The sequence below is a fragment of the Pan paniscus genome, chromosome 23 (assembly GCF_029289425.2).
Source record: "Pan paniscus chromosome 23, NHGRI_mPanPan1-v2.0_pri, whole genome shotgun sequence".
NCBI lineage: Eukaryota > Metazoa > Chordata > Mammalia > Primates > Hominidae > Pan > Pan paniscus.
Genome location: NC_085927.1, coordinates 29,860,436 through 29,872,663, shown reverse-complemented (window position 1 = coordinate 29,872,663; position 12,228 = coordinate 29,860,436). Strand labels below are relative to the sequence as shown.

At 62.7% G+C, this 12,228-nt stretch overlaps 1 protein-coding gene across 1 annotated transcript in view; it reads left to right on the top strand.

Moving 5' to 3' along the window:
- The window catches only part of RTN4R (reticulon 4 receptor), a 28,875-nt gene extending 26,419 nt beyond the window's left edge, over nucleotides 1-2,456 (top strand). Inside the window, exon 2 of the mRNA XM_034952289.4 lies at nucleotides 761-2,456. Within this exon, the coding sequence (XP_034808180.2) occupies nucleotides 761-2,160 (1,400 nt within the window). The 3' untranslated portion in view covers nucleotides 2,161-2,456. The remainder of the gene's footprint in view (nucleotides 1-760) is intronic.
- The last annotated feature ends 9,772 nt before the right edge of the window (nucleotides 2,457-12,228 follow it).

Sequence of the window (12,228 nt, the reverse complement as noted above, 5' to 3'; positions counted from 1 at the left end):
ACCCACTGGGAGGCTATCCCTGCTGATGGCGTCTGGGTGGGAGGGGTGCAGGCAGCTGGCACTGCAGGGGTTGGCTGGGGAGGAGTGAACTCCTCCCAGGGAGGAGATGGAGCAGAGAATGAGGCCAGGGGGGGAGGCTTCAGGAGGGTTCCTGCCAAGTCAGGAAGTGCTTGAAAGGAGGATGTGTGGAGGAGGGAGCAGGCTGCCTGGGTGGTTGTGGGACGCGACTCCTCCTGAGCCCTGGACACACTTGCTCTCCACCCCCGCCCTCGGGCATCCAGGCGCCTGTTTCTGAGATAGCAGACGTGCCCAGAGGGACCCCAGCCCCATTGCAGTGTTTCCTAGGCCCTGTGGGTGGAACCCCCACTGGGACCCCCCGGGGACTCCTGCAATGCGGGCTCTGTGTTCACTGGAGTCCTGAGGATGTACCTGCAGTCACGAGTGTCCATTCCAGGAGGCCTTCAAGTGAGTGCCCCTGGTGACCCAGTGGGCTGCTCCCGGGTGTGGTATGGGGAGTCTGCAGATGTGGCTTCCAGGGTGGAGTGCATGGCTCCAAGGCATGTTCTAGCCCAGCATCGTCCATGAGGCCTGTGAAGCAGGGATCCCAACACTGCGATTCCCGGGGGTGGTGGCCACATCTTGGACCCAGCCCCAGGTCCTCCTGAGACCCAATCTCCGGGGCCCACCTGGCTCTAGCAAAACCTCCAGCTTCTCCAGTACCCCTGCCCTGCCTGCTAACCACTCTGTCTTCTGCCCACAGGGAGCCGGCTGCTGGCATGGGTGCTGTGGCTGCAGGCCTGGCAGGTGGCAGCCCCATGCCCAGGTGCCTGCGTATGCTACAATGAGCCCAAGGTGACGACAAGCTGCCCCCAGCAGGGCCTGCAGGCTGTGCCCGTGGGCATCCCTGCCACCAGCCAGCGCATCTTCCTGCACGGCAACCGCATCTCGCATGTGCCAGCTGCCAGCTTCCGCGCCTGCCGCAACCTCACCATCCTGTGGCTGCACTCGAATGTGCTGGCCCGAATTGACGCGGCTGCCTTCACCGGCCTGGCCCTCCTGGAGCAGCTGGACCTCAGCGATAATGCACAGCTCCGGTCTGTGGACCCTGCCACATTCCACGGCCTGGGCCGCCTACACACGCTGCACCTGGACCGCTGCGGCCTGCAGGAGCTGGGCCCGGGGCTGTTCCGCGGCCTGGCTGCCCTGCAGTACCTCTACCTGCAGGACAACGCGCTGCAGGCACTGCCTGATGACACCTTCCGCGACCTGGGCAACCTCACACACCTCTTCCTGCACGGCAACCGCATCTCCAGCGTGCCCGAGCGCGCCTTCCGTGGGCTGCACAGCCTCGACCGTCTCCTACTGCACCAGAACCGCGTGGCCCATGTGCACCCGCATGCCTTCCGTGACCTTGGCCGCCTCATGACACTCTATCTGTTTGCCAACAATCTATCAGCGCTGCCCACTGAGGCCCTGGCCCCCCTGCGTGCCCTGCAGTACCTGAGGCTCAATGACAACCCCTGGGTGTGTGACTGCCGGGCACGCCCACTCTGGGCCTGGCTGCAGAAGTTCCGAGGCTCCTCCTCCGAGGTGCCCTGCAGCCTCCCGCAACGCCTGGCTGGCCGTGACCTCAAACGCCTAGCTGCCAATGACCTGCAGGGCTGCGCTGTGGCCACTGGCCCTTACCATCCCATCTGGACCGGCAGGGCCACCAATGAGGAGCCGCTGGGGCTTCCCAAGTGCTGCCAGCCAGATGCCGCTGACAAGGCCTCAGTACTGGAGCCTGGAAGACCAGCTTCGGCAGGCAATGCGCTGAAGGGACGCGTGCCGCCCGGTGACAGCCCACCGGGCAACGGCTCTGGCCCACGGCACATCAATGACTCCCCCTTTGGGACTCTGCCTGGCTCTGCTGAGCCCCCGCTCACTGCAGTGCGGCCCGAGGGCTCCGAGCCACCAGGCTTCCCCACCTCGGGCCCTCGCCGGAGGCCAGGCTGTTCACGCAAGAACCGCACCCGCAGCCACTGCCGTCTGGGCCAGGCAGGCAGCGGGGGTGGCGGGACTGGTGACTCAGAAGGCTCAGGTGCCCTACCCAGCCTCACCTGCAGCCTCACCCCCCTGGGCCTGGCGCTGGTGCTGTGGACAGTGCTTGGGCCCTGCTGACCCCCAGCGGACACAAGAGCGTGCTCAGCAGCCAGGTGTGTGTACATACGGGGTCTCTCTCCACGCCGCCAAGCCAGCCGGGCGGCCGACCCGTGGGGCAGGCCAGGCCAGGCCCTGCCTGACGGACGCCTACCGCCCGCCACCCCCATCTCCACCCCATCATGTTTACAGGGTTCGGCGGCAGCGTTTGTTCCAGAACGCCGCCTCCCACCCAGATCGCGGTATATAGAGATATGCATTTTATTTTACTTGTGTAAAAATATCGGACGACGTGGAATAAAGAGCTCTTTTCTTAAGCTGTGGCCTCTCGGGCTAGGGTGCTGTGGGCGGTGAGAAGCAGGGGTGGGTGCTGGACGGGCAGCCTCTCCCCCATCACAAGGCCCCCAGAGGAAGGGAGTTGCCTGGCACCACAGGTGGGACAGCCTTGGCCAAGGGCAGCTCCAATGTCAGGTGCCCCTGGCCCCCCACCCGCACAGATGGAGCATGCTTGGTGGCTGACGTCATTGAGCCTGGCTGATGGAGCACATGCCAGGTCCATGGGTCTGGACATAGCAGCCCCTGTGGGGACAGTTGCTCTCGGGCCCCCCACCCCAATCAGGCTGCCTGGGCAGACCCCCGGAGGAGGCTGAGGATGAGGGACCCTGTTCCTACCCCTGGTGGGTGGCAGGAGAGGAAGGCCCTGAAGGAGAGTTGGGCGGGTCAGGCCTGGCCTCAAGGCCCAGTGGGGGCTGTATGCACCCTCACACCGCTGCTGGTGGTCACACTAGACCCCACATGCGTGTCTGGGGCACCCCCACTTATAGCATGCCCACACCCCAAACATAGGCCGTGGTGGGTCTGCATGTCCCTGCACCCATGTATGCATACACGCATGCACACACAGCAGGGCAGGGAACACATGTCCACACACATGCATGCACCGGGGGCTCGAGAGCAGCACACACATCCAGGCAAAAATATACACAGGCAGAAATATGCACAGGCAGAAATATGCACAGGCACGCTTTCCCACGGCCTGGGCCGAAGAGGACTCAGAAACAAAAGGGAAGGGCCACATGGCCAGGAAGCCTTCCCAGGAAAGGGCCCCCTCCCCGCCAGGGCAGTGGCTGGGGAGGGGGAGAGGGAGAAAAACAGTGACGTGGGGGAGGGTGTGGGGGAGCGTTGCTGGTGAAGCCAGATGGTCGTGGGGGCGGCCAGGGCTCCAGAAGCCTGGGGGGAGGAGAAGGAGGGAGAAGAAGCGGGGAGGACGCGCTTAGCAGCCAAGGCCCCAGCTCCTCCGCCCGCTTCTCTGTGCCTGTGCTGCGGCCCAAGGCTCAGACCCCTCCCATCAAGCACAGGGCAGAGCCAGGATGCAGTGGTCCTGTCTGGCCTGTACCCTCCTCAGGGTCCTCCCACATGCACTGTCTCTCCTGAGAGACCCTGTGCCTGTGCCCACAGGTGCTGAGGCCCCCCATGTGGCTGCGCACACCTCCACCTGCAGTTTGCCCCTCTGCTCACCTGAGATCCAGGGCCGGCAGCCTTGCCCCAAGGCTGGGGGCAGCTCAGGCAGGGCAGCCCTGCCGGGGTGAGGTGCTGTTTGCCCAGGGCTCCCTCTGCAGCCCCTCTGGGCCCAGGAGACCCTTGGCAGCCCCAGCAGAGGCCTCTCCATGGATGGCCTGATGTCAAAATGTTGTGCAGTCTCTGTCCTGTGCCTGGAGCCCTACCATCAGCACCCCTGGCACCCCCAGTCTCTGTGACCCCACAGCCAGGCCCAGGATTCTGCCAGGCTGTGCCTGGGCACTGGCATAGGCAGGGTTTTATTCAGTTTTTCTCCCAAGTGGCCCCTGTCATGCCTGAGAAGAGGCAGCTAAACTGCTGGATCTGGGGTAGGGCTCTCAGCTGAGGCTGGGGGCTCCTTGCAGTCAGAGCCAGGAAACCGAAGCCACCCATTTCCAAAGAGCCTTGAGCCCCACCTGAGTGACCCAACTGCAGTGGATGCTGGCGCCCTCAATGGCTTGTGGAAGGACAGCAGATCCTACCTCAGCTTGCACACCTCCCAGGACAAGGAGTTCATTACCTCTGCTGGGCCCACTCCTAACTAAGAAGCAGGCACCTGTCGCCCTCAGGCCAGCTTCGGGGCTGACTGTCACCACCAGCTGCCCTCAGGGCTCTGCACCCTCCCCTCCAGGCCACAGTGGGGGCCTGTGCAGTGGCAGGGGTGGGGAGTTGGGCACAGTCCAACCAGACCTGAGGACGGGGTGAGAGGATCCGGAAGGATGTGGACGAGTTTTAAGTTGGACTCAGCAGGATGCATGGACGCTCCCATGGGGTGGAGGCGGCAGGCAGGGCTCCCAGGCGTCCGCCCTGAGCAGCCGGCACGGGGCGCCCGTCCCTGAGGTGGGGGCGCCGAGAGGAGCGGCCGCTTTGTCGAGGCCCAGGAGACATCTGGGCGGGGGTGTCGCGTGGGCTGTGCAGGCTGAGCTCAGCAGAGGGGCCCGGCTGGAGGACACATTTGGGAGTCGTGAGCACTTGGGTGATATTTACAGCCCAGGAAGAGATGAGCTCACCGGCCGGCCGCTGCTGACGAGGGGCCCGGAGTGGGTGGGGCGTTGGGCCAGGGCCCAGGGACTCAGCTCCTTCCTGCGCCGACCCCGGCACTCCCCAGCTCTGCCTGACCAGCCCCGGCCGGCTGGGCCCCTGAGGTCAGGTGCTGGACCAGGCAGGGGTTGGGGGTGGCAGCTGGTGTCCAGCCTTGATCACCCAGACCCCAGAGCAGGTGCAGAAAGCTAATTAAAGCTGCGTGAATCAGCCTTGAGGGTATCAAATCCTGGCCCCCACCCCATGCGGGCTGCTGATCTACCACAGACTCTCCTGGCCCCGTCCAAAGATGCCTGGCCAGCCCCAGGGCGCCCTGTGGACCGAATCCTTCACAGCTCATGGGCCTGTCCCTGTGTTGCAGGCCTAGCCAGGGCAGCACCACCCAGCACAATTGGTGGAGGTGACAGCTAGGGCTGGGCTCACCACTAGGTGGCTGTAGCCGACCTGGGTGGGGGATAGGGGCAAGCAACCCTCAGATGTCGGGCCCAGGCTGGGCTGCTCCTGGGGATTCCTCTCAACCACCCCAACTCCACCCCTGCGGCCCTGGGGGCTGAGCAGCACCAGAGCTGCCCTGCACACCTGTCTGCCCAGGGCTGCAGGAGCGGCCCTGTCCTTGGATGGGAGCGCCTGCCCCCTGTTTATCTGGCTGCCCAGGGCTTCGCCTAGTAATTGGGAGAATTACTTTTTAATCCTTAAATTAGTTCTGAAATAATAGAAGCTGCCGAATGTTCAGCAGCCGATGGTAAACTAACATCCAGCGAGACTGAGAACATGCCGGAAACAAGTTGAGGGGAGGCAAGTGTTTGTGGTGTGAGCTGGGGCCCGGGGCGGGCCACTGTGGCGGCTGCAGGGGTGGGGGCTCCTCACTGCCGGGCTGCCTGCAGCTCACAGCCTCCCTGGGGTGGTAGGGCACCTCACACTCACATCCCCGCAGGAAGACACTGCTAATGTCCCCAGGGCACAGATGAGGAAACGGAGGCCCAGAGACATGAAGCAACATGTCAGGCAGGATTGGGCCCGAGGCCACGCGGGAGCAGACCCTTCGCTGCCAACTGTGTTTGTGCTCCGGAGTGCTGCTCTGCTTCTCCATCCCAGTGCGCGGGGACATCACAAGACCCTGGGTGTCAATTCCCTCCACTGTGCCAGTCGGCCTAGGGATGTCACTCGGGGTGGCACCCTGAGCTGTGGCACCTCTGTGACTGAGGCAGCTCTGTGTCTGGTCAGCTGGCCTTTGGGCCGCCTCCAGCCACAGTGAGGAGGCCCAGCCCTCAACTCAATTTCCCCCACGGTGCCGGCCTGGTGGCCACCCTCATGCCCAGATTTCTCACTGGTGGCCTTGGCCTCTGTTCTGCCTGGACCCCAGCTGGCTCCTTTTCCACCCTGCTCTGGGCTAGGCCACTCCGGAGCCCTGCCCTGCAGCCCAGCCCCTGTGTACACCACAGCCTGGGCTTGGCAGGGCTCCCCACATGAGGCCTGGGTGGGAAAAGTGCAATGGCCACTGTCAGCAAAGGGTGTATCTCAGCCCATCTCCCCCCTCCGCCCCCCGCCGGGCACAGCAGCTCAAGGATCCCATTATGCCAAGGCCTTGGAGAGTGGCTGCGATGGGCATGAGCCCAGTGGCCCCCGGAGCCCCACTCCTGTTGGGAGGGTGCATGTGTCGGGGCCCAGGGCTCCCCAGCAGCTAGCCTGACCCCAAAGTGCCAATCCCAGGTCTAGAGGCGGGGCCCCAAACTCCATGGAGGAGGCTGTGGGACTTCTCTGGTTGGTCAGGCTTCTCCAGGGCTGGGGCCTGGTGCTACTGTCTTTTCCCGGGGGAGGTGGGGCTCTGCCAGGGCACAGCTCTCCAGAAGCCCCTTCCAGGTGCGTCGCACTCCCCACCCGCCTCTGTCTGCTGCAGGGGAGTCCTGCTCCCAGGGGCAGGGGACCCTTGCTGGGCCCAGCCTGGAGTCCTGAGCCAGTGGGTGGAGGAACAGGCACCTGTCCAGCCTCGTCTCTCCTATTGCTCCCAATCCCCAGCCCCCAGCCCCAGAACTCCTTAGGATCTTCTTCTTGGTCCTTCCTCTTTGCTCAGTATTCAGTTCTGACACCACTCCCTTCTCCAAGAAGCTCTCCCTGATCCTCCAGGCTGGTCCTCACCCAGCCAGGTGGCCATGGAGTGGATCCACAGTGCCCAGACCCGCATGGCCAGAGCCAGGGGCAGGTCACTACCCCTCAACAGCCCTCTGCTTTTGTGCCTGTTTTGAGGAATGAGTAAACCCTCATGGAAGAAGAGGTCCCTGCTTGGGCCCAGCCCTGGAGGAGCTCATAGAGGGCCAGACAGGGTGCTTCTGCCACACGGTCCCAAAGCTGAGGCCGAGGCTGTCCCTCCCTCCAAATGTCCCCACCCACAACCTGTCTTCTTGGATTCAGACCACAGGACCAAGCTCGCGCCTGGTTCCCCAGGCCCCAGAAAGCCAAGGGAGCCCCGCAAGGCCACACAGTAAGCAGTGGAACCAGGCTGGGCCGGGCTGGCTGCCTGGACCCCCCTCACGCCCTGTGGGCCCCCCAGAGCTGGCCTAGGGACTCTTGACCCTGACCTCGGTGGAGGAGCACCCAGCCTGACATTCTGAGAGCTGCACAGGTAGCACTTCCTTGGCACCAACAGCAGATTGCATGTGGGGTCAGCACAGGCCTGCTGACCGGGGCAGGGCCAGGCTCACAGCCACCAGGGTGCAGGAAAGGGTGCCAAGCTTGGCAGGAGTCCTGCCCTCCCAGCCTGTGCAGTGGCTGGGCTCAGTGGAGGGTCCCTCTCTCTCTGACCAGTTTGCTGTGCGTTTATTAGGCACCTGCTGTGTGCTGGTGAAACAGGAAAAGTCCCCTTGTTCCCCTCACAGGACATGCAATGGGGATGTGGCTTGCTTCAGTGCCCTGCTGCTCAAATCTCTAGGGGAACATACAGATGGGCAGGCTGTGGAGCTCCAACCCCACGGCAGTGTCTAGGGGTGAATGTTTATAGCTGAAGCCCCAGTGAGCGTGTTACAGGGTGCTCTTTTAGTTTTGCTGTTTTAGCTTAACTCTGTCGGTGGCTTCTGTTACTCAGCTCAATTAAACCCTAGTTAGAGCCCTGCCTTATCGCAAGGACAGATGGCTTTCTGCATCCCAAGGTTCTTGCCTTGGTGTAAGAATTGGACCACACGTGGGCTCGGAGAATGAGTGCAAGGTTTTATTGAGTGGAGGTAGCAGATGGGGGAAGGCAGAAGGAGATAGAGTGGGACGGTTTTCCCCTGGAGTCGGGCCCGGGCTCTCCTCTGGCTGCCCCAGCCAAACTCCAGGTCATTCTGCTGCCGGTTGGTAGCCTGCCGGGGTGCCAGTGCCCGTCAGTGCGTTCCTCTCGACGTCCAGCCGCCTGAGTGCTCCTCTGCCAATCCGCTCCTCTCCACGTCCAGCAGCTTGTGCATGCCTGCCAGGGTCTCGCGAGTTTTTATAGTCATAGGATGGGGGTGTGGCAGGCCAGGGTGGTCTTGGGAAATGCAAAAATGCCTGTCCTCACCTAGGTCTGTGGGATGGAGCCCCAGCCAGGGATCACACCCTCCTCTACGCAGCACTTCCCCTTTTCCCTATCATTCATTTAAAGGGACCAAGCTCTTCCACTCCTGTATCACCTCAACGAACCCATGCGCCTCCTTCCTGGAGGTTGCTGTTGAAGCTGCAGGCATCACCCCCTGGGTGAGAGAGGGCCCTGCCTGGGCCTGGGCTGCTGCCAGGCCACGTGAATGTGGGGAGGCCATGTTTTGGAAGCCTGAGGGAGGATCCACACTTTGTCCCTGCACATGGCCCAGCCTCAGACGCTAGACAAAATGAGGGGCAGAGAATGGCCCCTTCTGCAGACGCAGTGCATCTGGCCCAGCCCACAATGAGCCTCTCCTGCAGGGGCAGCCTCCACGGGAAGGGCCAATTAAACCCACCACCGATCGGCCCAACCAACACCGGGGAACAGGAGGCCTCCGATTTGTCTTTACAAAGGGCTGTGCAGAGATTTATGGGCAATAAATGAACATCCATCTCGAGGCAGGCAGAGGAGCAGCGGCAGGGCCGGCAGGGTGGGGGCAGCCCCCTCTGATCGTGGCGCGGAAGCTGCATTAATGACGCTCACCAAGGAGAGACAAGGCTGAGGCTGGCAGGGCCACTCACCAAGGAAGGAGAAAAATAAATGCGAGCAATTAGGGAATGATGAAGACCTTGCAGGGAGAACACCTCGATACACACGGTGAGGCCAGCCTGGCAGAGTCTGGGGACGCCGAGCCAGGGACCTGGTGGGGTTAGGGCAACCTACAGGAGGGGCACGGAGACAGCCTGGTGCTGCTGCACAATTATTTTTGAAAAATGACAGAGCAGAGAGAAAGAGTGGAGGCGGGGCGGGGGACTACAGCCTCCAGGGATGCCAGGGGTTTCTGAGAGGCGGTCACTGCTACCTTCAGGGGGAGCAGGAGGGTCTTGAGGCCTTGGGAGCCAGGGCCCCAGCCTCTGAAGCCCTCCCTGAGGTCCCTTAGCCAACAGTGGTGGAGCCACAGCCCTACCCCTCTAGGCTCCCCCGCGGCCACTCCAGCCTCCAACCCCACCCCTCCACCTCAGACTGTAGGGTCTGAGCACCCGCCCTGTCCATATCCATCCCTGCATGCCTCTCCGTTCACCCACTCCTTCAACAGACCATCCCCTGCTCCTCTCAACAGGCCCCGCTCTGCAGGGGAACCACGGACAGAGGCCTTCCCATCCCCAGGTCAGGATCATCTGGGCCCCCCGCTGCAGCCGAGGACCCCTCCAGATCCGCAGAGGGACAAACTGGCCATGAGGCCACGACCAAGCCTGACTTGGGTGGGAACCCAGCCTGGGGCAGTCCTGCTGTTGCCCCCCACCCCCCGACATCCTGTCATGGTTGGGAAATCTGGTGGCACCAACTCCCCAGATCTCTCCTGGCCCCACCTCTGGGCCTGGTCGGGGGATCTGGAGGATGGCATCAGTCCTGCCTGCCTGCTGTGGGCCTGTGGGTAGCTGTGCCCAGGGGCATGGGGGAGTGAGACTGCACCCCAAGCTCACTCTCTACTTTCAGGTTACCCTAAACACCAAGGCTGTACAGATTTTCCCACCCCATGAGGCTCATTCTGTAAAAGCTGGTCTCAATTAACACAGCCAAACAGAAGCATCCAGCACTACACTCTGGAAATAGGACACCTATGCCAGGGTGAAGGGGTGCCTGGCACTGTGCCTGAGGCAGCCACAGGCCTCAGCGGGCACTGGGGAATTGGTACAGACCCTGCCCAGAGCCCTCCCTTCCTCAAGGGATGGGACAGTGGGACCCTCACCCACCGACTCCCCACATAAAAGACATTTCTAGGCACTTCTAGGTCAGCCAAGGGGGACACAGCAGTTCCCCAGAGAGGCAGGTGTGGCCTGCCGACAGTAGGGCTAGGGGTCAGCACTCCAGGTCCCCATGCCCATCAGTGCCCACCCAGCTCAGCAGGGATAGCAGCATTCCTTGCCCAGCCACTCTCACACCACCACCCAGGTTGGGGACAGGCTCCCTGTGCCTGGTGACAGCAGTGCCACCAGGCCTACAGGTGGGGGTCACTGTGTCATCACTACAGATGAAGAGAGGGCGGCCAAGGAGTGGCACATGGACGCAGCCTGTCCATGGGGTGCCCGCTGTGCACTCGGAGCTGCCTTCTGCCCAGGACGCCCTGGACAGGGCCCCGTCATGGTGCTGAGTCACAGATACCAGCAGAGGACTGGACAGAAGTGACTCGGGAGCCTGAGGATGGGGAACACAGCCTGCCATGTTTCCCCAGGTTTCCTGGGAGCAGTGAGAGGGCCAGGCCAGGCCCCAAGAAATAGGACCCTTATGCCCAGAACCAAGCAAGACGTGGGGGAAGTGGGATCCACTGTGAGTCCAGGGCCCCAGCTGACCCCAGTCCCTCCCTGGGCCCACCAGGGTGTCCCTGCAGAGACTGGCTGGGCCAGCAGCCTGAATCTCTCCTGGTGAAGGCCTGAAGGCCAGAGTAGATGGGACCATCCTCGCCGAAGCCGGCCTCAATTCTGAAGGCCATGCCGTGGAGCCAGTGCCATCTGGACCCTCTGGGTCAAGCAAAGGGTGTGTGCTAACCAAAGGCAGGCCCTCGAGGATGCCAAAGGCCCACGAATGCCCAGTGGACCGTGAAAACCTTCTGCTGACAAACCCTGCAGGTGTTGGGGCCACAGGGAGGGAGGGTGACTTTGCCTTTCGGCAGCCAAAGGATTTCACTGGAAGCCACTCTTTTGGCAAAAGCAGCCAAGCGATAACCACGCCTTCACCTGTGTCTTAGGCTGAACCACAGTGGACCAGGAAACTGCAGGGAAGGCCACAGGGAGCCACCTTCCAGGGTCGGTGAAGGGCCCAGCCCCTCAGTCCCATCCTTCCACTGACCTGTGCCCACCTCCAGGGCAAGGGAGGAGTGAGGGCTGCCCTGGAGGCTGCCCGTTGGATGGAGCCTCAGTGACCTCGCCAGCCACTGGGGGTGTTCCAGGAGGAAAGGTACAGGGTCCTACACCCAACGTTCTTCACCCAAGACCCGGCCTGAGACCAGGAACAGTGTCTGCCATCTTGAGTTCACAGGACCAGCCAGAGCCAGAGCTGGGCCACTAAGGACAGCCAGCTCAGCTGAGGGGCCGTACCTCCTAGGACGTCCTGGTGGCCGAGACTGGGCCACCTGCCATGCTGGCCATTGTCTGTCTCAGTTGGGGCATGTCTGTCTCCTGCGGCCCCTAGGGCTGGGCCCTGCTGTCCCACTGGGTATAAGGAAGGAACTGGGGCTGCCAAAGAAGGAAAAGCTGGGCAGAGAGTGGGGGGCCTGGGAAGGGTAACTGGGGGGCCAGAGGAGCTGGAAGGGTCACAGGCCAGGAGCCAAGAGTGCACACCAGGGACTCAGCGCCTGCAGCCCTTCACCTTCCACCCTGCAAGCCACAGAATACCCAGGCAGAGCTGAGCAGGGCACCCTCCAGTCCAGGGGCTCTCCCCTCCTCAGAGAGAGGCTGAGACACACTTGCCCCACAGAGAGCTAGGCTGTGGCGTCTGAGGTCTTCTCCTGCCATGTGCATCACAGCTGCATACCCTGATAGCCACTCGGTTCCTGAGAATCCCTGAAAGGAGGGACTCGCTTCTCCCCACCCACTGGCTGGACAGGAAGGCAGGGATAGCCTGTGTGCAGAGGGAGCAGCCTGTGCGGGGGCCCTGAGGATCACTCACCCGGAGCCTGGCCCTTTGGTGGGGGTGTGGTGCTGAGCCAGCAGGAGGCCAAGGGTGGGGTGGGAGTGACCCTGGACACCTGTGGAAAGACAGGGCCTCGGGGTCCACCCCACCTGGCTCTGGGCCCCAAGGCCCCTGGCCAGCACGGGCTGCCGCCTCATTGCAGTGCCTTCTCTGCTCCAGCTGCTCTCCAGCTCTCCATGCATCAAGGTGGAAACAGAGCAGGAGCGCAGTAA